Here is a 27,790-nt window from a genome sequence, read left to right as displayed (position 1 = left end):
TCTAAAAGGTTAGCTGTCTAAGCTAACATATGGAATTGTTTTAAGATGGTCAATACCATTGATCGTTTAGAATTTTAGGACCCCTTTAGGTATCAAAAATTATTAGAATTAGTTTTATTTAATAAAATATTGAATTTGGCCTTTACTACTATAGCCCATAGAAACGCATTGAATAACACATTCATAAATGGCAAAAAATAAATATATTTGTTTTTTTTGGACACATATTTAACCCCGTATTTCTCTTGGCACAAAACTACCTACAAACTTCGTGACACTTGTGGGGGTCGTAGGGCAAAACGGAGAACACGATCGTGTTCGTTAGTCTCCCCTTTCCATAATAGTGTTTAAAGGCCAAACCGCTCGGACGCTACACACGTTTTTGTGAGAAGACCGATTTTTGTGATGTTTCCTGGTCTGACAAACACGGATGTAGCTCGGCCACCTTCGACCGCAGATGTGGAAAGCCGACATAGGCAGACGCAGCCCATGCAAAAACGGAATATCTATGCAGAAACTGGCAGATTTTTAAATTGTTTTAATGTTTATGTTACTTAGATTGAAGCACGGGTGTTTAAGGATTAAGTGTCAAAAGTTGTTGTTTTTTTATTTAAAAAAGGAAACGTAATTGCTAAAATATACTTAAGTAACAAAAGTAAAAGTATTAATCATTTCAAATTCCTTATATTAAGTGAACCAGACGGCACCATTATCTTGTTTTTTACATGTATGGATAACCAGGGGCACACTCCAATACTCAGACAATCCTTTACAAAAGAAGTGTGGTTAGTGAGTCCACCAGATCAGAGGCAATAGAGATGACCAGGGATGTTGTCTCAATAAGTGCGTCAATTGGACCATTGTCCTGGTACTTTTGGGTGTCAGGGAAAATATAGTGAAGTAAAAGTAGTCAAAAATATAAATAGTAAAGTACAGATACCCCAAAAAACGACTTAAGTATTTTTACTTAAGTACTTTACACCACTGTGTGTGTGTGTGTGTGTGTGTGTGTGTGTGTGTGTGTGTGTGTGTGTGTGTGTGTGTGTGTGTGTGTGTGTGTGTGTGTGTGTGTGTGTGTGTGTGTGTGTGTGTGTGTGTGTGTGTGTGTGTGTGTGTGTAACACAGAAGGCACCAGTGAGAGGAACAGAGGGGACCATATAGTGCAGTCTAGCTTCCTGTCTCCCTGTGTGTAACAGTGAGTACAGTTTGAGTGATGTCAGACGTGATCTCATCTCTGCACTGGGAGCATCAGACTGGTGAGTACAGCATTACTCTATGTGTTTTTCACACTTACGATAAAGATGGATTTGTCAGACTGAGGATAATGTAGAAGCAAATTGTTATCTAGGGAAAAAAACAATAGTTAATTCACTGTGCTAGTACTAAGAATTGCAATAACATTGGACTAAAGGAATACATAGCTATGGATGAGTGGTACCCAGAGCCATATACACTTTTATCAATCGTATATTCTCTGGTGGCACCTAATGGAGTTTGGAGAATTGACACAATGACAAAAAGACACGGCTTCTAATAATATGATGTTGGTGGAATCGTATGTGTTGCAGGGAGGTTTTAGAACAGCAACAAACAAACAAAAATGGACTTGTGAAATACCTGCCAATATTTCGCAATATGATCCTGACGTAACTGGAAACGAGTGTATGGTCTTTCCACTCACATGGCCATCTGTACCTGGACAATTGCCTGAGATACAGGACATGTATATATTGTTTTCAATTGCAGGGGCTTAGATAGTTGTATGCTTTGTGTCCCGACCGTGACGGCTGGAACCATATATATCGGAAGATATAACCGATTATTAACAATAACGGGTTGAGTGTATTTAGGCTACATCCAACAGAATTGACACATGCAGGTTATGTAGAATATACTGTGTTTACAATCCCTTCAAAAAGGGGTTAACTCATATTGGAACAGTGGTTAGCAGGTCTTGCCTACAGGCTGGAAGACCTAGGTTTGAGACCCACAAGGGACATTACATTGTTGCCATTTGCAAAAATTGGTGTGATGTGGGATGTTGCCTTGGGGGCCGTCCAGAGAGGGTATTGGTACAGTGAAGCGTGGGGACACGTTCTCCAGAATGGAGGGGACTGTGTAACAAACCTTGCCTAGGTAGGCCTGTTACGATGCTAGGAGACCTGTAAGGGATCTTACACTGTCGCCATTCCCTACAATAGTGATTTAAACCATTCTCACACCTTCTTTAGATGCTTCCAGAGTTGTACTGTAATAACGTGTTGAATACGGCCTTTTTCAGGCATGTTGATAGTATTGGGTGATGGCTGGCCAGATGCTATTTGGTGTAAATTGTATGATTGCTTTGAAGTCAGTGATTTTGGGGTGAGTAAATACACTAATGAGTGTGACTATTGTTCAGCCAACAGTGTATGCAGTGATGTCAACTTGCTGTATATCTACTCTGATTAGGTTGTATTCTAGCCTGGGTTCTCTGTGACAATAACAAGTGTGTTCGCAATAGCAGCATGGGATCGTAGTAACATCTGCATTGGGTATGCCATACATATCTGGTAAAACATGTACTTGTACTGTACCAATAGTGTAGCCTCGGTTTTTGTATAGTACTATCGAGTCATTATTACTGACCTCTTTTTAAGGCCTTTATTGTGAAGAACGGAATTATTCCCAGAAGTTACCTGCTTGCGTCCAGAGGGTGAAGAGAAGAGCCGGTGTTGATGTAACTCCTACTAGGCTGTGTTCTTGTGATCAGAGAACTAATACAAGATCGAGTATTTGACCTGTCGTAACCACGAGTCGCTTAATATAAAGACCCACAAGTCCTCTGGATGAGATTGAATATAATATCCACCATCAAGAAATGAAGTTTACAACGGCACTGGAGTTTTGTCAAGTTCGAAGTATTTGTAAGGTGTAATGTATATACACATATATGTACGTCTCAGTATTGCTGAGGAGCGTTTTCAAGTCCTGTCTATTGATGAGGGCCGAGGCCAAGGAAACAAGAGCAACTGTGGCAAGAGAGACATGATACGTGAATGTCTTTGAGTCATGTCTCACCCAAAGCTGTTTGAATTGTCTTTTGGCAGTAGCACAGACTTTCGCTGCGGTCAAGTAGGAATTGGATACAGTTCACTAGTGGGTCCCTCCTTACATATCATTTGGGAAACAAGTAGCAGTGATACAAAGTAGCAAGGATTCAAATTGAATTCAGTCACATATAGAAGCGTTGAGTAAAATTGGAATTGGATTGGAATTTCAGTTTCCTTCCCGATTTGGCTGAATTGAAATGGAATTGAGCCCAACCCCGAAGGGTAGTATTTTTCACTATCCTTTGGAAAAGAGTGGTTAGGCCTGCTCGAGACGGTCCGCAAACTCAATCACTAAAAATGTTTATTTTACATGTTAAGGAACGTGAGGATGGTCATGTGAACGAACACAACATTATAGTCATGTGCCTGTCCAAGGTAATCACAATATGTCACTGTCACAATCTTAAATGTGTGTTTCGTTCCAAATGGATGCCAGGAGAGGTCCGTCCCTGAGATCGATATGATATTTCCAAGATATACATTTATACGATTGTTTACTAAAACTCAAATGAAAACGAAGCATTCATTGGATGGGTATATCATTAATTTAAATGTCCGTTGAACAACAAGAAACATCCCAGCTTGTGCTGATAACATTAAAAAGCAGCCAAAATGATAGGTATTCAGTTGCAACACGTACACAGTATCTACTACAATTGAATAGCTATAATCCTGACAGATTATATTTAGTCAAACTCAAATCACGTCAGTGGATTATATTATATATATATATATATATATATATATATATATATATATATATATATATATTATTGTAACACTTTATTTAAAGATCCGCTAAATAGCTAATAAACTATTACTTGGTTGTAAATCATGATATGTCACTAATGAATGTATTTCTTCTTCTTCTTTCTGAAAACGTCATTCACAATAGTATACTCAAACATAGATGTACTTTTCATAAAACACTATTTTTCAAATGGTGTACATTGTACTTGGATCTGCACATCACCCAGTGTAGTGAGTAAATGTACATAATTGTATGGATTTACGGTATGACTTGATTGTGAATACATTCAATGCTATAGTATTCACCCCACATTTGAATCCAACACGTCGCCTAATCAGCACAGTATTTTACAAAGCCACACTATGCACCATTCAGATATTCTGATATTATTCAGATATTCTGTTTAGAATATTTGACTTGCATTTCATTGGTTTGGGCTCCTTGTATCTTATTTTTGACCTAAGCTGCAGTGTTGTACAGTATATTACACTAACACTAACTTATACTGGTTTTAGTCATTTGAAATGTGTGTAGTTTAAGCTACTGGTGTAGTTTACTGTTACGACACGTACAGTATACTTGAGTACTGATGAACACTACTGACAACTATGGCCTATTAAAGGAATGGGTGGATGCCTATGAACACAAAAGTAAAGGAATACAGTCTTAACATACATATTTTGTTATGAAATATATCTATATTTGGTCCTCTCTTGCAGGTGCATTGAAACAATTGAGAACAGACATTCAGGCTGAGGCAGGTGCTTCCTTTGGTTAAAGTCACTCTAGAAATAATCTCATGTTTCCAATACTGTGCGAGCGAGGGATACTTTTTCATAATGAGATACAAGGATTCCCTCGTTCAGACTTTCATAAACATGACTAATTGCTCTTTCTTTCTCTCTCTCTCTCTCTCTCTCTCTCTCTCTCTCTCTCTCTCTCTCTCTCTCTCTCTCTCTCTCTCTCTCTCTCTCTCTCTCTCTCTCTCTCTCTCTCTCTCTCTCTCTCTCTCTCTCTCTCTCTCTCTCTCTCTGTTGATCAGTTTTCTCCATTCAAAGCAAGACTGAGATTTTGTGTTTGACATTTGGGCCTCCCTCTTGTATTTCCACTTGGGTTGTCGTTTTTAATTCCAGCAAACATACGTCAGCTTATGACAAGGTTTACATGACAAAATATAATTTCACCTGATTCACAACAAGTGTTCAATGTGGTTTGCTAAAAATACCCCATGCTAAATTATTTTGGCAATTGTTTCATTACTATGATGTTTCAGTCATGTTTCAGTCATGTGACCTTTTCCTTCTTCACCTGCAGAGAGCTAAAAGCTCTCTAGGATATGTTCAAATACAGACAGTTAGACATGAATTGCCTTGATTTAAACACTTTACTGTGCACTTAACATACATTAAGTTGGAGTAAGTACATACATTGAGTTGGAGTAAGTACATACATTAAGTTGGAGTAAGTACATACATTGAGTTGGAGTAAGTACATACATTGAGTTGGAGTAAGTACATACATCGAGTTGGAGTAAGTATATACATCGAGTTGGAGTAAGTATATACATCGAGTTGGAGTAAGTACATACATCGAGTTGGAGTAAGTATATACATTGAGTTGGAGTAAGTACATACATCGAGTTGGAGTAAGTATATACATCGAGTTGGAGTAAGTATATACATCGAGTTGGAGTAAGTATATACATCGAGTTGGAGTAAGTACATACATTGAGTTGGAGTAAGTATATACATCGAGTTGGAGTAAGTATATACATCGAGTTGGAGTAAGTACATACATCGAGTTGGAGTAAGTATATACATCGAGTTGGAGTAAGTATATACATCGAATTGGAGTAAGTACATACATCGAGTTGGAGTAAGTATATACATTGAGTTGGAGTAAGTATATACATCGAGCTGGAGTAAGTACATACATCGAGTTGGAGTAAGTATATACATAGAGTTGGAGTAAGTATATACATCGAGCTGGAGTAAGTACATACATTGGGGTAAGTTGTTTTCAAGTAGGACACTTAGATAAAATGAATCATAACATTTTACGGCATGAAAACATCAAAGCATGCAGACCATGGGGATAGTAGAGAAAGAGAAAGAGATAAAGAGATAAACAGATAAACAGATAAACAAACTTTCTGGGCTAACGGAGGCAGTTACACAACACAGGGGTTTCAAAAGGCCTGGAACAAGTTTACCTGACATGAATTGTGTATTGTGAAAAAAGGTGTTTTCACAATCATTTCACAAAATGTCACATATTCTTAGCCTCTCTTCAACCCTGACATTTAACTGTTATTTCTTTAAACACAAGAAAACAACTGAGTTCATGTACGTATGATTGAAAGTAACAGAAAGCAAAGGGAACCGTGCCAGGTACCTCCCCATCTGTCTTGGTCACAGCTCTCTTCATGTCTCAGTTCGACTGCCTTCCGTATCAAATATGGAGATCCAGTGGTCTAATGGACCATCAAACACCCTATGAGTTAAAGAGAGAGAGAGAGAGAGAGAGAGTGAGAGAGAGAGAGAGAGAGTGAGAGAGACCCAATCTATAGGAAAGAGGGGAACATCATAAGAAGAATCAGGGATGTCTCGAAAAACCAATCACCCCTCTTTTATCCCTAACCCCCACACTATCTCTCATTCTCTTTTTCGGTAATGACTTTGTGTGGTGTGTGGCACAACACCTTCAAATCGCTAGGTCTCTGACTAACGAGGGAGTCCTCACTTTCAGGTGTGTTCCTCAGGAGATTTTTTGGTCAATTTTTTATAACGTTTTCTCATTCCCATGCTTCATCAGCAAATATAACTACAACAAACTTTGAATGTTTGGGAATCTGAGACAACGTGTATTTCTATGGGTCAATGCATAACATATCTTACTGTATTTGAGCTTTGAACTGGTTTTGCAGTCTTTCACATTTTTTGAGTGAGGATGATGATGATGTCCTTGAACCAGTACATTTCCGTCAGAGGTCCTACGCCTAACTTCTGTATTGATGCGTAGAGTGTTAGTAAAACCGCTATTAAGACCTTTATACATGCAGCATTCTAAAGTCCTACCGAAAGGCCCAAGTAGGTGATAATTCAGAGACCGGGAGTGCTCAAACCTTTTTTCAGTTCATCTCAGAACAGAGCGCGGCAGACAAAGAGAGCACGAAAGAAGGCAAACATCAGAGAGAGATGAGACGTGACTGACTTGTTTGTTTGGTGCTTGTTGTGGTTCTTGTCTCCAAACCACCTGAGCAGTGTTTCTCTAGTACAGGTAACTCTTCAGTTGAAAAATGGCCTAATTTGTAGTCAAACACACACATTTCATGGAGCTAGATAGAAAACAGGTTCTCGTTAGAAAACACTATGATAATTCTTGCCCACACTCAAATGTACAAACACATTTGTGAACCTTTGTCAGATCAACATTTTTGTCCTTGCCAATGTGTTTCACTCAGAAGATGGTCTTGAACGGTTAGACAGTTTTTTTTGTGTCATTTAGCAGACTCTCTTATCCAGAGTGACTTACAGGAGCAATTAGAGCTAAATGCTTTTACTCAAGGGCACATCGACAGAATTTTCACCTAGTCGGCTCAGCGATTTGAACCAGCGATCTTTCAGTTACTGGCCGTAGGATAGTAACGTTGGATACTTTTTGTTGTGGACTTTTAGGCTGTCATGTCTTTACCAAGTCTTGAAATGACTTTACATGGCCAAGTTACGCGAGCACATGTCAAGTTTATCTCTAAACTTCAGCTCTAAGAGTTAGTTTCATATACAGTAACTTGTAATGCAGGTAGTTAGGGACACATAGATTAACAGGTGGTATATGGGGTTCTGGGGTTCTACTGTAATTTTGAGTGCACACATGATCCCACTTTCTGCAAAGCTATGTACTAAGTAGGGTATATACAGCATGGAGAGGCACGTGTGAAGTGAACACAGATGTTTCTTCACCCAAGACAACGGTTAGAACCTGCTAGGCTTTTTTTAAAGTTATCAAATAGGGTACGCACTAGATTCAAGGGTGTTGCAATTGCTATTGCTATGTTTTATATTGAACTCAGTAAAACATTCAATCATAGTTGTAGAGTGAAACAGAAAAGTGCCATCAAGCTTCAATTCACTCTATTACATTTAGTACATTTTTTCAACTTTGAGGTAGCATCGATGAATGATTATGCATGACTCTTTGCAATTTTTTGTATTTGAAAGAACATTCTTGTTATTGGTATATCATACTTGACCATTTGTGTCATTTATGTATTTCAGTTATCTCAACTCTTTCTTTTCGAAATTGTGCGCAACAAAATTTGCCTAGTGGTGAATTTTACATGGCTTAATACATGAACCTAACTTGACATTGATTCACTAGAATAGATCATTGTTATTCTCAATGTGGAATGAGGTTCGTACTGATGGAGATTGTCCTCACACGGGGCACAAATTGTGTAATTGATGCTCCTCACACGGGGCACCAATTGGATAAGGTGTGTTATGAATTACGAATTTTGAGTTATATACATGAGTTTGGACTCATTGTGAAGAGGATGAAGTCATTTTATTATCTTGTAAACGTTGTGACTCTGAATATCATTGAATACATTGTTCAATGTGTACAGTCGCATCAAATCCGTGGGAACATTTAAAGATGCAATCTACAATAGTTCCTGCTGTTCAATGGTCATTTCAATTAATTACATAGTCTACGTTCAACTGCTCTTATTCATGTACCCAATCTTGTGACGTTACCGTGTTGCTTTACCAACAAAAAAACAATCAACCAAATCACATGAAATATGAATTCTTCTTTCAATTATTCACTTGTTCATGTGTGGAAATGTAGGCTACAAATCTGAGCATGTGTTTGTGGGATAATGATTACATTTCTCAAATAACCAAAACTGGTATGATGGTGGTCATTAGAATAAGGATGGATTATGCGCTTTGAAAATGGATCCTGCTAAATATGGTGTTATCTTTTTCAAGGGTTCAATACCACAGATTAATTGGCCAGGTCCATTTGTCTTTCAGTGGTCAGCTTTTTTGATGAAGCTTTATTAGAGCATTATTATAAGCTCTTAAATGTGATGCTTTGTTAAACTTAGTATATTTCAAAGGCCTACGAATCTGATTCAGGCCTATAATCGGTACACCTAGTTAAGCTTTTACTGCAGTGGGCTAAATCAGGGCCACACAGAGTGTTTCTGGGTAGTCTTGAACAAATCTACTTTGAAACAAAAGTACGCACATCACACACATGTTTTTTATTTTTTTTAAATTAATTATGAAATTATGAAAAATATCAATAACATAATTTGACTGCAGGAAAGGGCTACACACATATATATATATATATATATATATATATATATATATATATATATATATATATATATATATATATATATATATGTATATATATATATATATATATGTGTGTGATTCAATAAACATGTGCTGCAGGCACCCAGTTTCATGTAGTTTGGTTATCTACAATGAAACAGGAGAGATACGTATTTCTGTGTGTTTCTAGATTTGCTTGTTTCTCTCTGCTGATTTATATTCTGTCTAATGTAGAGGAAACCTGTGGCCGAGTAAAACATTTGTAATTTTATGGCCCGAGCGAAGCAATGTAAGGCGAACAACGACTGGCAGAAGTACATCAAATTGACTATCTATTGTTGACATGTGGGATAGAATAATATTGATGACGATGATAACAACAATGAATATAATAATAATGGTTCAAATAATAACTATTATGTGGCCTATTTTGTTATTACCGGCTGTTACTCCGCTAGAACGCTAGCGGAAAAATGTTGCTAACATAATCCACCCTTTCTTCAGCCAATTAAAAATATCACTGCTTTGGTCTTAATGCACTTGACCGATAACTGTACATTTCCTGATTCCTTTTAGACCAATCAGTAGTGAGGGAGGTGCAACAGGGTTTAAAAGCAAAGTTGTTTCTCTGAAAATCAACATTTCCGCCTGGCTCTTCATCATTGGCGAGGGACTCTCGATGCTATCCGCCAAACGTAAGTATAGAAAAAGGATGTTAACTGAGATGCTAGATGTAATATGGCATAATAGCGCTCTATGATCATTGATTTGTTGTATCCCAATGTGAAAGTATTGATGTAATAACTCTATTAATCATTGTTATGACTGTTCGTAGTAGACCACCGAGTGTCTAAATCAGACAACTATATTTACAGAGAAAACATATGTGGGTTTCTTCTGCATTAGTGAATGCAGAATATTTCTCACAATTTATTGCACTTTCATCAAATGTTACATGCTGTCCTATAAGCGTATGCCCGCTTTGCAGTCACAGTAAAGTAAAACCTGTTAACTTAACCTTAAATTAGAATAAGAGAGGTAACAAGTGCGTTTCAGATAAATGTTGAAATGGCGGTCAACCCAATGCATTTGTCCATCGATGGATTTACCTGTCGTGCTACCCTGGTAAATAGACATTTCACGGTTTCATTGCCATTGTGTTTTACCACGTTTCGCAGACATTTCATGATGACTCTTTAATGTACTGTAAAGGCTCTCTCTGAGCTGATGCTCTCACACCGAAAGACACTCCTCTTTGCGCTAGGCCTATCTGGCCCCATTGAAATTCAAGCCCCTGGTTTACAGATGTGACATGGCTATACACACCTCACATACAAGTCATAAAGGTTCAACAATTCTACTCATATTACTTACACTGATAAGCTCTGTGGGGAAGAATGATTTAGTCCGATTTTACACTCAATCATATGTTTTGTACTGTGTACAATCAAATTGCGGGGATCAGTATCAGAGTTCCACTATCTTAAAATGGGAGACAATTCTGTAAGATTATTCCTTCACCTTTTTACATAGATGGATCCTGTCCTCCCTTCCCCTTCGCATCCCCCTCTCTCTTTTTGCTGTTTAACCTCCGCCCTGACCACAGACACGATCATCTGCTTTTCTGGGTTAACTGTTCAGGTGCGATCTCTCTCTCTCTCTCTCTATCTCTCTCTCTCTCTCTCTCTCTCTCTCTCTCTCTCTCTCTCTCTCTATCTCTCTTCTCTCTCTCTCTCTCTCTCTCTCTCTCTCTCTCTCTCTCTCTCTCTCTCTCTCTCTCTCTATCTCTCTCTCTCTCTCTCTCTCTCTCTCTCTCTCTCTCTCTCTCTCTCTCTCTCTCTCTCTCTCTCTCTCTCTCTCTCTCTCTCTCTTCTCTCTCTCTCTCTCTCTCTCTCTCTCTCTCTCTCTCTCTCTCTCTCTCTCTCTCTCTCTCTCTCTCTCTCTCTCTCTCTATCTCTCTCTCTCTCTCTCTCTCTCTCTCTCTCTCTCTCTCTCTCTCTCTCTCTCTCTCTCTCTCTCTCTCTCTCTCTCTCTCTCTCTCTCTCTCTCTCTCTCTCTCTCTCTCTCTCTCTCTCTCTCTCTCTCTCTCTCTCTCTCTCTCTCTCTCTCTATCTCTCTCTCTCTCTCTCTCTCTCTCTCTCTCTCTCTCTCTTCTCTCTCTCTCTCTCTCTCTCTCTCTCTCTCTCTCTCTCTCTCTCTCTCTCTCTCTCTCTCTCTCTCTCTCTCTCTCTCTCTCTCTCTCTCTCTCTCTCTCTCTCTCTCTCTCTCTCTCTCTCTCTCTCTCTCTCTCTCTCTCTCTCTCTCTCTCTCTCTCTCTCTCTCTCTCTCTCTCTCTCTATCTCTCTCTCTCTCTCTCTCTTCCTCTCTCTCTATCCCTCGTCCTCTCTCTCTCTCTCTCTCTCTCTCTCTCTCTCTCTCTCTCTCTCTCTCTCTCTCTCTCTCTCTCTCTCTCTCTCTCTCTCTCTCTCTCTCTCTCTCTCTCTCTCTCTCTCTCTCTCTCTCTCTCTCTCTCTCTCTCTCTCTCTCTCTCTATCTCTCTCTCTCTCTCTCTCTCTCTCTCTCTCTCTCTCTATCCCTCGTCCTCTCTCTCTCTCTCTCTCTCTCCCTCTGTCTTGCTGTCCTCTGTCTTGCTCCCTCTATCGCTTCTATATAGCTCTATACTTCCTCTTCCTCCAGAACCTCACTACTTGTCTCATATCCCACTGCCGTTACCAACCTCAACGGACAGATAAGTCTTACAAAGTTCAGAGGTGAGGAATGACCTACACAGATATTTCAAAACATATCTCAAAACATATTTTATCTCATCATATTGTATTGTTCTGTGCAATTAACATAGGCCTAACAGCTGACCTGAATTAAATAACATTTTAGTTACACAAACTACCGCCTGAAATCTCTATCTAACATTTATCTTAAAAACATGTAAAGTAATTTTTATAAAGAGAAAGGCAAAAGGGAGACACATTCCCCTGTCCTTTAGTAGAAGGAGATGAAGTAGAATGATGAGGTGAGGTTGTCATGAAAAGAGATCGGAACGACGAAGCCCAAGATGAGTTCCGGCATCTTGACGAAGGCCGAAAAGTCTAAATGCCTCCAAGCTTCGTAGAATCTTTTTATGCCACTTAAATAAAGGCATTTTCATATTATGAAGAGTCAGGCTAATAAATCAAAAGGAAAACTCCAGCACATTGCTATTTTACTTTTATGGTTTCAATAAACCTTCATCTGGGTCCGTAACGACTGCATATATATATTTCCCCCCCATGCACCTGCTGATACTTATTTGGGTGCTTATCAGTGCATTCGGAAAGTATTCAGACCCCTTCACTTTTTCCAAATGTTGTTACATTGCAGCCTTATTCTAAAATGTATTCAATTAATTTCCCCTCAGTCGACACACAATACCCCATAATGATACATTTAAAACAGGTTTTTAGAACATTTTGCAAATGTATAAAAAATACTTATTTACATAAGTATTCAGACCCTTTGCTATGAGAATTGAGCTCAGGTAAATCCTGTTTCCATTGATTATCTTTGAGATGTTTCTACAACTTGATTGGGGTCCACCTGTCGTAAATTCAGTTAATTGGACATGATGTGGAAAGGCACACACCTGTCCATATAAGGTCCCACATTTGACAGTGAGGTTGTCTGTAGAGATCCGAGACAGGATTGTGTCGTGGCACAGATCTGGGGAAGGTACCAAAAATGTTCTGTAGCATTCAAGGTCCCCAAGAACACAGTGGCCTCCATCATTTATTAAATGGAAGAATTTTGGAACCACCAAGACTCTTCCTAGAGCTGGCTGCCCAGCCAAACTGAGCAATCGGGGGAGAAGGGCCTTGGTTAGGGAGGTGACCAAGAACCAGGTGGTCACTCTGACAGAGCTCCAGAGTTTCTCTATGGAGATGGGAGAACCTTCCAGAACGGAAACCATTTCTGCAGCACTCCACCAATCAGGCCTTAATGGTAGAGTGGCCAGACGGAAGCCACTCCTCAGTAAAAGGCAGCCCGCTTGGAGTTTGTTAAAAGGGATGTGAAGGACTCTCAGACCAGATTCTCTGGTCTGATGAAACCAAGATTGAACTCTTTGGCCTGAATGCCAAACGTCACGTCTGGAGGAAACCTGGCACCATCCCTACAGAATCATAGGGGCAGCAGGTAGCCTAGTGGTTAGAGTGTTGGACTTGTAACCAAAAGGTTGCAAGAGTGAATCCCTGTGCTGACAAGGTAAAAATCTGTCATTCTGCCCCTGAACAAGGCAGTTAACCCACTGTTCCTAGGCCGTCATTGAAAACAAGAATTTGTTCTTAACTGACTTGCCAAGTTAAATAAAGTAAAAATAAAATCATGCTATGCGGATGTTTTTCAGCGGCAGGGACTGGGAGAATAGTCAGGATCGAGGGAAAGATCAATAGAGCAAAGTACAGAGAAATTCTTGATGAAAACCTGCTCCAGAGCACTCAGGACCTCAGACTGCTTCACCTTCCAACAGGACAACACTAAGCACACAGCCAAGACAATGCAGGAGTGGCTTCAGCTAGAGTCCAGACTTGAACCCGATCGAACATCTCTGGAGATGCCTGAAAATAGCTGTGCAGCGGCGCTCCCCATCCAACCTGACAGATCTGCAGAGAGGAATGGGAGAAACTTTGCAAACTGGAACATGCGCAGACCAGCTGGCTGGTGTGTTTCTGGACATATTCAATCAGTCCTTATCCCAGTCTGCTGTTCCCACATGCTTCAAGAGGGCCACCATACAGCTCAGCATTTAACACCATAGTACCCTCCAAACTCGTCATCAAGCTCGAGACCCTGGGTCTCGACCCCGCCCTGTGCAACTGGATACTGGACTTCCTGACGGGCCGCCCCCAGGTGTTGAGGGTAGGTAACAACATCTCCACCCCGCTGATCCTCAACACTGGGGCCCCACAAGGGTGCAACTGAGCCCTCTCCTGTACTCCCTGTTCACCCACGACTTGGTGGCCACGCACGCCTCCAACTCAATCATCAAGTTTGCGGACGACACAACAGTGGTAGGCTTGATTACCAACAACGACGAGACGGCCTACAGGGAGGAGAGGGCCCTCGGAGTGTGGTGTCAGGAAAATAACCTCACACTCAACATCAACAAAACTAAGGAGATGATTGTGGACTTCAGGAAACAGCAGAGGGAACATCCCCCTATCCACATCGATGGGACAGTAGTGGAGAGGGTAGTAAGTTTTAAGTTCCTCGACGTACACATCACAGACAATCTGAATTGGTCCACCCACACAGACAGCATCGTGAAGAAGGCGCAGCAGTGCCTCTTCAACCTCAGGAGGCTGAAGAAATTCGGCTTGTCACCAAAAGCACTCACAAACTTCTACAGATGCACAATCGAGAGCATCCTGGCGGGCTGTATCACCGCCTGGTACGGCAACTGCTCCGCCCTCAACTGTAAGGCTCTCCAGAGGGTAGTGAGGTCTGCACAACGCATCACCGGGGGCAAACTACCTGCCCACCAGGACACCTACTCCACCCGATGTTACAGGAAGGCCATAAAGATCATCAAGGACATCAACCACCCGAACCACTGCCTGTTCACCCCGCTATCATCCAGAAGGCGAGGTCAGTACAGGTGCATCAAAGCTGGGACCGAGAGACTGAAAAACAGCTTCTATCTCAAGGCCATCAGACTGTTAAACAGCCACCACTAACATTGAGTGGCTGATGCCAACACACTGTCATTGACACTGACCCAACTCCAGCCACTTTAATAATGGGAATTGATGGGAAATGATGTAAATATATCACTAGCCACTTTAAACAATGCTACCTTATATAATGTTACTTACCCTACATTATTCATCTCATATGCATACGTATATACTGTACTCTACATCATCGACTGCATCCTTATGTAATACATGTATCACTAGACACTTTAACTATGCCACTTTGTTTACTTTGTCTACATACTCATCTCATATGTATATACTGTACTCGATACCATCTACTGTATGCTGCTCTGTACCATCACTCATTCATATATCCTTATGTACATATTCTTTATCCCCTTAGACTGTGTATAAGACAGTAGTTTTGGAATTGTTAGTTAGATTACTTGTTGGTTATCACTGCATTGTCGGAACTAGAAGCACAAGCATTTCGCTACATTCGCACTACTGCATCTTTATGTAATACATGTATCACTAGCCACTTTAAACTATTGCCACTTTGTTTACATACTCATCTCATATGTATATACTGTACTTGATACCATCTACTGCATCTTGCCTATGCCGCTCTGTACCATCACTCATTCATATATCTTTATGTACATATTCTTTATCCCTTTACACTTGTGTGTATATGGTAGTAGTTTTGGAATTGTTAATTAGATTAATAGTTGGTTATTACTGCATTGTCGGAACTAGAAGCACAAGCATTTCGCTACATTCGCATTAACATCTGCTAACCATGTGTATGTGACAAATACATTTGATTTGATTTGAACTCCTCAATTACAGGCGTTGCCAAGCTTGTAGTATAATTCCCAAGAAGACTCCAGGCTGTAATCACTGCCAAAGGTTCTTCAACAAAGTACTGAGTAAAGGGTCTGAATACTTATGTAAATGTGATGTTTTATTTTTATTTTTATTTTTTTGCATAAATGTCTAATAACCTGTGTTTGCTTTTTCAATATGGGGTATTGTGTGTAGATTGATGTGGGGAAAAACAATGGAATCTTTTTTTAAACAAGGCTGTAACGTAACAAAATGTGGAAAAAGTCAAGGGATCTGAATACTTTCCGAATGCACTGTATATTAGTCCTATTTGATTTGATTTGATTTGGTTTTATTGATTTGATATTTCACATGTGTGAATTCTTTTTTTTGCGTATCCCAACTTCCCCTGAGACGCCCTCAGAGAGTGGGGTCACGGCCAGGGTCTGCCGTTGTCAACAGCCAACCTGGATCAATTAGGGTTAGGTGCCTGGCTCAAGGCCACATCGACAGATTTTTCACATTGTCGACTCAGGGATTCGATCTTGCAATCTTTCGGTTATTGGCTCAACGCTCTTATCGCTAGGCTACCTGCCGCCCATATGGTAGCACTTACCCTGGTAGCAGGTTCATTTTCTAACACACTATAAAGTGTACCTTGATCCTTGATTTTTATTTGACCAAGATAACAATCCACTACTAGTATATTGTTGTGTAGTTCTCCCCAGTAGACACCCCTCTGTCTTCTCCACGGTAACGGTGAATAACATGCCAGCGCACGGCAGTTATAACTGTGTTTTATTAATGCACATATTTGTAGTTTGGTGGAGTAATTCTGCATTGTGAACATTCAGTAGATCTTGATCATCCCCTAATGTGAAATTGTTTGCAGCCTCGTTGACACAACACACGATACAGTTGAAACCTGATGAGCACTTTGGATGTGATTATATTACGTTCTTTAAATTGCTCCTGACAACTCTATGCTACCTTTAAGTGCACATCCCTGTCATGACAGCCCGAACTTTTACATTCATCAGGAGCTGACTGTGCTCTGTTCACACACAGGTTAAAGCATTGAGATGAAAAGAGAGAAAAGAGTGCAGAATGCTTCAGACAAAAACTGTGACAGTACCCACAACACACCTACGACTAAAACACACACACACACACACACACACACACACACACACACACACACACACACACACACACACACACACACACACACACACACACACACACACACACACACACACACACACACACACACACACACACACACACACACACACACACACACACACACACACACACACACACACACACACACGTACACACACACGCATGCATGAACACACAACACAGAAAACAGAATAAACAACTACCATAGACCACACTCCCAGTGTACGACTGCCATTGTGGTCTTTTTTTTTCTTCCATCAAGCGTGGAGAAATCCGCCTTTCGTGGAATAGAGGAGGAAGGGAGGGGGGTGTGTGAGTGAGTGAGCGGAGAGGAGAGGAGGTGAGGATATGGATACGAATCTACACTTCGTGAAATCAGGGTCCACCACAGCCTCAGCATTCGCCCCCTCTCTCTTCTCCCCCATCCCTCTCTCAACCAAAGCCCACCACAAAGCTACTGCTTCTCTCCCTCCACCTTTCTTCGTTCTTCCTCTTCTTTTTGTCTGTCTCTCAACTTCTCTAAATCAGAGACCACCACAAACCCCATCCTTTCTCTCTTCTTTTTTTTTTTTACTCTGACAACAAGGATCACTGTCATGTGAATGGGAATCAGTCGGGGTTAATGTACTCCAATTTCAGTCAAGTAAATGAAATCAATTTAATGTGAATCAGTGAATTTATCTAAATGCGTGTGTTTTAAATGGGTAAAAGATGGCGTTTACAGTACATGACAAAAGGGAGGAACAGAAATTGGATCTCTTCAGAGACAGTTTTTGCTGACATCAAAATACCGTCATACTGTAGGATATAAAAGGTATAGCTAGATGTTATTGTTTAACCTTTTAATATCCAAGAAGAAGCGCTACTACTTGATGTGAACTGTTGATTTGTTTCCACAGTATTTGATCTTGGGTGACAGGAAATGCATGACTGTAGCAAGTCACCTTATTCAGCGTTTGTTGCTCTTTGTTTTCAGGAGAAGCTACAAAATGAATTATGTTTCTGGATTCCTTTCAATCGTTATTGCTTTGTTCATCTCTTCAACAGGTAAGAGAGAATTTTCTGAGAGTGTTTATACTCTATGTTATATTATATAACAACAGATACATTTCTGTAAAGGTAACTTACTATTAGACGTAAAGTATATATAAGTGTATATATCTTGCCTTCTGTGTTCTCCCTCAGGGGCTGAAAATGTGGTGTATGGTCAGGTGGGAGGGACGGTCACACTCCCCAGATTGAAGTGGGGTTCAGAAAAGGTGACGGTACAATGGTACTTTGGGATGGACCAAAAATCTTTGATATTCCGCAACGCCCAGGGTCGAGAGACAATAGGTGAGTGAGATTAGTGCTAGAGGGTATCCAGCTTTAATCAAGTGTGACCTTTTTTTTGAGCCAGAAACATATTGAGCTAAACAGTATTTGGTAGTTGGCTTTTTTTTTAGGGTTGCTGGCAAACAGAATATCAGGTGCCTACTACTGTTGTTCTCTTGAGCACTTAACCCTTGACCTGCTCAGGGTTACTGCTCTGCCTCTGCAGGTAGCCCTCTGCTGCTTCCACGTTCTCATATGTTTGTGTGGTGTCCAGGTGGGTTGGGAATAATATAAGACAGCAAGAAGACACATTTCTCATTCACACTACTACTACTACTACTACTATTAATCACTTGATTATTGACATGCAGATCCAGAGTGGAAAGACAGGCTGTCTCTGTCCAAGACAGACTTTTCCCTGATCATCAACAAAATCAGACTGGAGGACTTCAAATCCTTCAAATGTGAACTGAAAGATTTCAGGCCAACACAAATGATCTCAGTCACCACATTCAGACTGTCCCGTGGTAAGTGCAGAGTGATAGAGAGAATGGATTTTTATGTCTCATGTTTGTTATGAGAAAGATGAGGAAGGAAATGGGGACATTGTGTTCTGTCACCATCATGTGGGTGAAACAAGTACTGCACACGCATGTATACAAATGTACCTTTGTTTACCCCTCCTCTGTCTCTCTCTCTCTCCCTCTCTTTCTCTATATTTCTCTCTCTCTCTCCCTCTCCCTCTCTCTCTCTCTCTCTCTCTCTCTCTCTCTCTCTCTCTCTCTCTCTCTCTCTCTCTCTCTCTCTCTCTGTCTCTCTCTATTTATCTCTCCTCTCTCAGTGAGTGTACAGCCAGTCTCTCCCCTGTTGGCTGGGAAGAATCTTAATCTGAATTGTGACATAAAGGAAATATTTGAGGGGACACAGAGAAGATGGCTTAGTCCCCAGAAACAGGACCTGAACAAGGACAAGCGTGCCCAGATTGGAAATAACGGGGGCCTGACAGTAATGAATGTCACTGGCCAAGACCATGGAGAGTGGACCTGTGTGGTGACATACCAGGGCAGGGAAGCCTATGCCAACACCCATGTTACTGTAATAGGTAAGTGTTAAATTGTATGGTATTCTAGATTATGGTTTATGGTCTTCTAGATTAAATCATTTCCCCTCAAGAGGTAAAATGTCTTCAGACTGAGGTTAAACTGCCCCTTTCCTATCTCTGTCTCTCATTCTCTCTCCTCTCTCTCTTGCTCTCTCTCGCTCTCTCAATCTCTCTCCCCTTCTCAGACCTCTACCCTGCTCATCCACAGCCTATCTACACCTCTGTCTCCTCCCTCTCTCTTCTCCATCTGCCATGTTTCTTTTCCATTCCGCTCCCTCTATCCTGGTCAGACAGCCAGGAGAAGAGCATCCAGGGAGGCCGCTGGACCTTTACCCCAAGCCCAGCGGCAGGCTCCCTCACTGGGGTCGTCCAGACCCTCGTCAACCTCTCCCCGGGGCCTCCATTAGCCTGGGCGGCCAATCAGAAGAGAGGGCTGGATGTCTCAGCCCTGCAGAGGAAAAATATAAACCTCTCCCTGTCAAAGAAAGGGGTGACAGAGGGGGACAGGGGCGACTACACCTGCGCTGTGGAGTTCCAGAGGGACGACACCCTGAAGAGAGAAATGCGTGTGGAGGTGCTACAGGGTAAGTCAAGCTTTGTGGCAGTCCCGAGAAAATGTCCTTCTCCTTCCTTCCTACCTTCTTTACTTCCTAACTTTGTCGCTACCTTCCTTCCTCCTTCCCTTTAACTCTTCCCTTACTTATTTCCCCCTTCTTTCTGCCTACAAAAGTGAGGAGTGACAAATCACTTTGATTTTGTCAGCGCTCAATTGTGCAATCAGTACCACCCGACATCTCTCTAACCTTCCCTTCTTCGCTCTCTATCCCTCTTTCCCTCTTTCTCCCTTCATTGTCATTCAAACCCGCCAGACCATCATCATGGCAATGCAACTCCCTCTTTCTATGCTTCTGTTTATTGCACCCAGACAGTTTTCTCATCTCCTTCTGTCGTTCATTGGGAACAGTCTGTCCCCGGTGTATTGTGTCCTGTGTCTAATTCATTGGATAATACACTTGTCTGGCTCCACTTGTTTTAATAGTGTATAATGAGGTTTCTCTCTGCCAGGATAATATGCCAGCTGGATGGATACTAACAAAAAAAAAGTGTTTCTCCACGTTTTTGTAAAAAAAAAATAAAAAAAATGTTTTGTCTGTCTCTGCCTTTTTATCACATCAAAAATGTGAATTGTCTTTCTTTCTCTGTCTCACTCTCGCTCTCTCTCTCTCTCTCTCTCTCTCTCTCTCTCTCTCTCTCTCTCTCTCTCTCTCTCTCTCTCTCTCTCTCTCTCTCTCTCTCTCTCTCTCTCTCTCTCTCTCTCTTCTCTCTCTCTCTCTCTCTCTCTCTCTCTCTCTCTCTCTCTCTCTCTCTCTCTCTCTCTCTCTCTCTCTCTCTCTCTCTCTCTCTCTCTCTCTCTCTCTCTCTCTCTCTCTCTCTCTCTTGCTCTCTCTCCTGTCCAGTGTTTACCTCTCCAGGTCCAGTGGCCTTTTTAGGTCAGGAGGTCAACCTCACCTGTACCCTGGGCCAGCCTCTGACCTCTGACCTGGAAGTGAAATGGATCCCACCACATCACTCCTCCCTCCTCCCTTTAGACTCCTCCCCCCACCCCACCCTTCTCACCATCCCCGTAGCGACGTATGGAAATGGTGGGAGGTGGAGGTGTGAATTGTGGAGGAACAAAACCAAGCTGACATCAGTGGAGATCACTCTGAAGATAGGTGAGAAAGGAGAAACAGGAAGTGACATGGTCAGGATGTGGTTAGGGTGTGTGGTGAGTGTGTGTGTAGGTTAGGTTGTACCTATTGAGGTTAGGGTGAAATTAGCCTCACTGGCCAGTGGCCATGCTTACTGCAGCACTTTAAACAGTATAGTACCACAGTACTACTACAGTAATTAAGTACAATGTACTTATAGCAGACAGTACTATAAGCCTGTAAAGAAGGAAGCTCTGATGTGTGCTTTGCACACCTACCTTACGGGTATGCTATGTGTGAATATGAGCATAGAGGTATATTTCAGTAAAGTCTACCCAGAAATACATTATATCACTTTTAAAAAATTATAATACTATTATTGAAAACCACATACTGTCATACGTTAATACTTCTTTATTGGTTTGATAGGCTGTAAAGTTATCAGTGTAAATGTAAAGTTATCAGTGTAAATGTAAAGTAATCTGGGGTAAATGTAAAGTTATCTTTATTTTATTTTTTACCTTTATTTAACTAGGCAAGTCAGTTAAGAACAAATTCTTATTTTCAATGACGGCCTAGGAACGGTGGGTTAGGAACAGATTTGTACCTTGTCAGCTCGGGAGGTTTGAACTTGCAACCTTCCGGTTACTAGTCCAACTCTCTAACCACTAGGCTACCCTGCCGACCCAACTGGGGTAAATGTAAAGTTATCTGGGGTAAATGTAAAGTTATCTGGGGTACATTTAAAGAAATCTGAGGTAAATGTAAAGTTATCAGTGTAAATGTAAAGTTATCAGTGTAAATGTAAAGTTATCAGTGTAAATGTAAAGTTATCAGTGTAAATGTAAAGTTATCAGTGTAGATGTAAAGTTATCAGTGTAAATGTAAAGTTATCAGTGTAAATGTAAAGTTATCAGTGTAAATGTAAATGTAAAGTTATCAGTGTAAATGTAAAGTTATCAGTGTAAATGTAAAGTTATCAGTGTAGAACTTGCATACCGATTCTGTTTCTCTTGATGTTGTTCTGATGGACAGAGCGAGTCCCTATGGACGTGTGGCTGTTGGTCACCATCTGTGCCGCAGCCGTCATCTTCGTCCTCCTCCTCATCCTCACTGTCATCCTCATCCGACGCCGCAGACAGGTACAGTTTGGTGATTTACTGTTTTTCTCAGTCGCTTTGGTGCATTTTTCACATCATCCCTAACATGTGCAAAATAATAAGTGCATTTCTCAGAACAATTTGTACAAACTGCAATATACAATAGATATGTTTCTAAAGCTAGTCAGTCACTAAAAATCCTTAGTACATCTCTCAAAAGTAAATATTCATGCCAATGATCATGTCAGTGTCATCAGAGTCATTGAGTCATTGAGTCATTGTTCACGAACAAGGTCGTCAAAATGTTTAGGCATGTTGTCAATGTAACTGTGTACTTTGACAGTATTACCGTAGGGAGTTTTTCCTAGCCACCGTGCTTCTACACCTGCATTGCTTGCTGTTTGGGGTTTTAGGCTGGGTTTCTGTACAGCACTTTGAGATATCAGCTGATGTACGAAGGGCTATATAAATACATTTGATTTGATTTGATTTGATGTAAACTTAGGCTACAGTTTGGATGACAGCTACTGTATTGAAAATGCACAAGGCTGCACTTTTATGGCATATATCAATTTTAACAGTGCTATTTACTTATTACTGTATGTGCGTTATTGATTGAAAGAGACTGGACAACCCAAGAGGCACAAAGGAAAAAAAACTAAATTAGAAAGAAACACCGGAAACCACCTCTAAGGCACAACTTTGCCCGCAGCACTGTTGTGCTGTCTCTACACATCCAGACGTTCCTGTCTGTCGACCAACATATTCTCATCCACATCACACCGGATATTTTCCCTTCCAATGCAACGTGGAAAGAATCTTTTGGACCCTTCGACCCGCCTCAGCCATTGTAAGGCCATGATTGACAACATGGTCTACAATAGTGGCCCTTATGTCATCAGATATGCGCCTAAATCAAATCAAATTTATTTATATAGCCCTTCGTACATCAGCTGATATCTCAAAGTGCTGTACAGAAACCCAGCCTAAAACCCCAAACAGCAAGCAATGCAGGTGTAGAAGCACGGTGGCTAGGAAAACTCCCTAGAAAGGCCAAAACCTAGGAAGAAGCCTAGAGAGGAACCAGGCTATGTGGGGTGGCCAGTCCTCTTCTGGCTGTGCTGGGGGGAGAGGAACCAGGCTATGTGGGGTGGTCAGTCCTCTTCTGGCTGTGCCGGGTGGAGATTAGAAACCTAGAGAGGAACCAGGCTATGTGGGGTGGTCAGTCCTCTTCTGGCTGTGCCGGGTGGAGATTAGAAACCTAGAGAGGAACCAGGCTATGTGGGGTGGCCAGTCCTCTTCTGGCTGTGCCGGGTGGAGATTAGAAACCTAGAGAGGAACCAGGCTATGTGGGGTGGTCAGTCCTCTTCTGGCTGTGCCGGGTGGAGATTAGAAACCTAGAGAGGAACCAGGCTATGTGGGGTGGTCAGTCCTCTTCTGGCTGTGCCGGGTGGAGATTAGAAACCTAGAGAGGAACCAGGCTATGTGGGGTGGCCAGTCCTCTTCTGGCTGTGCCGGGTGGAGATTAGAAACCTAGAGAGGAACCAGGCTATGTGGGGTGGCCAGTCCTCTTCTGGCTGTGCCGGGTGGAGAGGAACCAGGCTATGTGGGGTGGCCAGTCCTCTTCTGGCTGTGCCGGGTGGAGATTAGAAACCTAGAGAGGAACCAGGCTATGTGGGGTGGCCAGTCCTACTCTGGCTGTGCCGGGTGGAGATTAGAAACCTAGAGAGGAACCAGGCTATGTGGGGTGGTCAGTCCTCTTCTGGCTGTGCCGGGTGGAGATTAGAAACCTAGAGAGGAACCAGGCTATGTGGGGTGGTCAGTCCTCTTCTGGCTGTGCCGGGTGGAGATTAGAAACCTAGAGAGGAACCAGGCTATGTGGGGTGGTCAGTCCTCTTCTGGCTGTGCCGGGTGGAGATTAGAAACCTAGAGAGGAACCAGGCTATGTGGGGTGGCCAGTCCTCTTCTGGCTGTGCCGGGTGGAGATTAGAAACCTAGAGAGGAACCAGGCTATGTGGGGTGGCCAGTCCTCTTCTGGCTGTGCCGGGTGGAGAGGAACCAGGCTATGTGGGGTGGCCAGTCCTCTTCTGGCTGTGCCGGGTGGAGATTAGAAACCTAGAGAGGAACCAGGCTATGTGGGGTGGCCAGTCCTACTCTGGCTGTGCCGGGTGGAGATTAGAAACCTAGAGAGGAACCAGGCTATGTGGGGTGGTCAGTCCTCTTCTGGCTGTGCCGGGTGGAGATTAGAAACCTAGAGAGGAACCAGGCTATGTGGGGTGGTCAGTCCTCTTCTGGCTGTGTCGGGTGGAGCCTATGTCCTCTTCCGCCTCTTCCTCTGTTTTGCCTTCCACCATGCATCCTTGCTCCTCTTCTTCGTCCTCCTCTTGGCTGTTGACCCTGTTCATTTCCTGGTCCATCCATTATTGGAAAATTTCAACTCTGTGTTTTTGGTCTGTCTATATATGCTTGCCAATTGATTCTTCATGAGATGCACCTTTGAGAAATTTAGACAACTGGTTGATTGTTGGTTGAAATAACACCTTTACATTCCTTCATGAGTGAGGATCAATTTCACCTGCACGATTCATCAATTCATATTTTTGTACAAAAGGTCTAATAGAAATGTGTAAAACTATGCTTGACTGTTTATGACAAATAGTTAAACAATTTTGCATGTAATGGCTTATGCAAGGAACTAATGCCTAGATGTTTTGAGGGGTAAGACTATTCAACAGAGAACCATCTACTACATTTTGATCAACATGACATGAGCAATTTATAATGTGTAAAAACGCTGACACTTGTACATTATCAATTGCAATTTGCTCAAAAGGAATAAGAAATTGCTTTAATGATGTGCACAAGTGACTAGATGATTTGGAATTTGTACAAGTAGTTTCAAGAATTGCACTTTTGATCTAAGAAATGCACCAAAGCGACTGAGAAAAACTGTAATCAGATATTTATTTTACCATAAAAATGTACTCACTATCTCTTACATTTTGCTGTGTCTTGTTGGTAGTGTTACTGAGCTTTCCTGTGTGTGTTTCTGTCGGTTTTCAGCGGGTGATGATGCCCAGACGTGGCAAAAGCAGATTCTGCAACTGCCAAGAGTGAGTGTAATTTCCTGCGCGCTCACACACACACACACACACACACACACACACACACACACACACACACACACACACACACACACACACACACACACACACACACACACACACACACACACACACACACACACACACACACACACACACACACACACACACACACACACACACACACACACACACACACACACACACACACACACACACACATACACACGCACGTGTTCAAGGTAGAAGCCTAAACTATTTTGCCTCTCTTGCCAACTACATTTTGTTGCCTTGGGCTACCTGTTGCATCTCCCATATTTGAGAAATACTGTGTGAGAATGGTTATTTACAGTGCTAACCATTCTGTTTCCCTCTGTTAAAGCCCCAAACCAAAAGGATTCTACAGAAACTAGAGACATTGTACAGACCGGAATCCCTGTCAATGGACAATGTGTCTACTGTTTTTGTCTTAGCTCTTCTATTCTGACACAAAGAAACACCAAAAGGACAAAAGAAGCAAGAAAGAAGATGTTTTCATGTGATATTTGATCATAGATTTCACAAGAGTATATTGTCATGCTTTATGACCTATGATTGAGCTACAATTGAACAAATACGGTATATAAATATGTATTGCTACTGTCACTTTTGTATTACTGTACACTGTATTACTGTTCCATGACATAGACTGACCAGGTTAATCCAGGTGAAAGCTATGTCACTTGTTCAATTCACCATGGGTTGTGTGCGTGTGCCATTCAGATGCTGAATGGGCAAGACGTAAAATGTGTCTTTGAACGGGGAACTTGTAGTAGGTGCCAGGCGCACCGGTTTGTGTCAAGAACTGCAACACTCCTGGGGTTTACATGGTCAACAGTTTCCTGTGTGTATCGCAGTGGAGACTCCTCAGAGGAGGAAGGGGAGGACCATCCTCCTGAGTGAATGCCCTAAAAATAAAAAATAGTGAAATATAATTTACAAAAATCATTTTTAGATAAAACTATACTAAATATATTCATGTCACCAAATAGTTGATTAAAACACACTGTTCTGAAAGGAAGGTCTACAGTAGCACTCTGTAGGTTAGCACCATGGTGTAGCCGGAGGACAGCTAGCTTCTGTCTTCCTTTGTTTTTTTTGCCTGGTCACAGACAGCTGATGTGTTCTGCACTGAAGTCCACAAGCGAAGGGGAGGAGAGCGAGTAGATAGTCCCGAGAAGGAGTTATACAACGTGCCGAGTGATCATGCTGTTTTCATGTGGCTGCTATGAAAGTGAACTGTGTTTGCGTGTGATCAGTGGTCTATTCATTCCGTTGACTCTGTTGAAAAATGTTTCTTAAATGGAAGCAAACAGAACGAAATGGGGATAAACATACTTGAATCCGTCCAGTCGAAACGGCACCGACCGCCACTGATATCAAGAATGGTCCACCACCCAAAGGACATCCAGCCAAACTGTGGGAATCATTGGAGTCAACATGGGCCAGCATCCCTGTGGAGCGCTTTTCGACGCCTTGTAGAGTCCATGTCACGACAAGTTGAGGCTGTTCGGAGGGGGTGCAACTCAATACTAGGAAGGCGTTCCAAATTTTTGGTATACTCAGTGGATATTGCATAGGACTGTTTTAGAGTCCATTATTTACTGAATATTTTATTAAGAGAATGGAATACCGTCTCAATACTATAGTTTTTTTACGGTTTCAGGTGGTGTGATCAGGCTCGTTCCAAAGTTTTGTTGAATTGTTTGAATTAGTAACAAAGAAAATACAGGGGTTACTGCTGTTGTGTTATAGGACTGTCAAATAAAATGTTGGATTGTATTGAAATGATTGAATTAAACAAGAGTAAAAAAAACACGCAGTGACTGAGGGGTGACTGATTGGCAGCTTTATTGAAATACCTTCAGTGGTGGGTGGACAGACACCAACACAAGTAGATACCAACGGTCACTTCTTCATCTGTTTTGACTGATTACATTACCGTGACTGGCATTCAATCCAATGCACGTTAGGGAAATGCACATTGTATTTGACTTTAAAAGGGAATTTACACTTGATTACCACTGCGTTTACACGGAATTTGTATTCCTAAAACATGGGGAAAATCACATTTAAAATGCACATTGTCAACAGTGCAACCCTACAATGCGCCTTCTATTGAATCCCTGCCACTCTAAGTTCATTTCATGGTCAGCGGTGTCTTTCACCCGCTGATTCAAGGAGAAGTAATGGGGAAGGCATCCATTTGACAGATGCGGTGGTAGATGAATTCACAGGGCACGTCGGACCAGGCATGAGTGTTACTCTCCACGACCACACAGTCCTCACCTTCCGGCCCACCGGAGACATTGTTATCAGGCTCCAAGCTAAACGGTTTCCAGAAGCTATAGGGAAAGGGAGGAAGGGGGGGGAGAAAATATGACGGGTAGGATGGAATTGAAGTCACAGAGAGGGAGAGAGATAAGACAGAAGAACAAGAGTTAAAAAGGAGGGGACAAATAGTGGAGAAAAAAGCAACTGAGATATTTTGAGTCAATGTTGTATGTGTCATGTTGAGATTGTTGAATGGGTTTGCAGACCCTACATACTTATTTGTGAGCGTT

The 27,790-nt window shown here is 41.8% G+C and overlaps 2 protein-coding genes across 4 annotated transcripts in view; one reads left to right on the top strand and one right to left on the bottom strand.

Moving 5' to 3' along the window:
• The first annotated feature begins 1,148 nt into the window (after positions 1-1,148).
• On the top strand, positions 1,149-27,054 carry LOC123997554. Of its 3 annotated transcripts, XM_046301920.1 has the most exons (11): positions 1,149-1,256; positions 9,771-9,889; positions 17,853-17,923; positions 18,062-18,211; positions 18,562-18,717; positions 19,032-19,292; positions 19,478-19,876; positions 20,750-21,007; positions 22,019-22,125; positions 25,147-25,196; positions 25,570-27,054. In XM_046301920.1, the coding sequence occupies exons 3-11, from the start codon at positions 17,866-17,868 to the stop codon at positions 25,598-25,600; spliced, it is 1,470 nt and encodes a 489-aa protein (XP_046157876.1). In that variant the 5' UTR covers positions 1,149-1,256; positions 9,771-9,889; positions 17,853-17,865; the 3' UTR covers positions 25,601-27,054. The 3 variants fall into 3 exon arrangements, with proteins under 3 accessions (XP_046157876.1, XP_046157878.1, XP_046157877.1); XM_046301922.1 differs by lacking the exon at positions 9,771-9,889 and having other exon boundaries at positions 1,204-1,256; XM_046301921.1 differs by lacking the exon at positions 1,149-1,256 and having other exon boundaries at positions 9,709-9,889.
• A 6-nt stretch (positions 27,055-27,060) lies between these two features.
• The window catches only part of LOC123997557 (CD209 antigen-like protein E), a 2,838-nt gene continuing 2,108 nt past the window's right edge, over positions 27,061-27,790 (bottom strand). The window contains exons 4-5 of the mRNA XM_046301924.1: positions 27,776-27,790; positions 27,061-27,571 (exon numbers count right to left, since the gene is read on the bottom strand). The exon at positions 27,776-27,790 is cut by the window's right edge and continues 107 nt beyond it. Coding sequence (XP_046157880.1) covers positions 27,403-27,571; positions 27,776-27,790 — 184 coding nt within the window. The 3' untranslated portion in view covers positions 27,061-27,402. The remainder of the gene's footprint in view (positions 27,572-27,775) is intronic.

Source organism: Oncorhynchus gorbuscha, linkage group LG15 (genome assembly GCF_021184085.1).
Source record: "Oncorhynchus gorbuscha isolate QuinsamMale2020 ecotype Even-year linkage group LG15, OgorEven_v1.0, whole genome shotgun sequence".
NCBI classification, from domain to species: Eukaryota; Metazoa; Chordata; class Actinopteri; order Salmoniformes; family Salmonidae; genus Oncorhynchus; species Oncorhynchus gorbuscha.
Note: the sequence above shows the minus strand (reverse complement) of the source record. Positions and strands in the feature narration are given on the sequence as shown.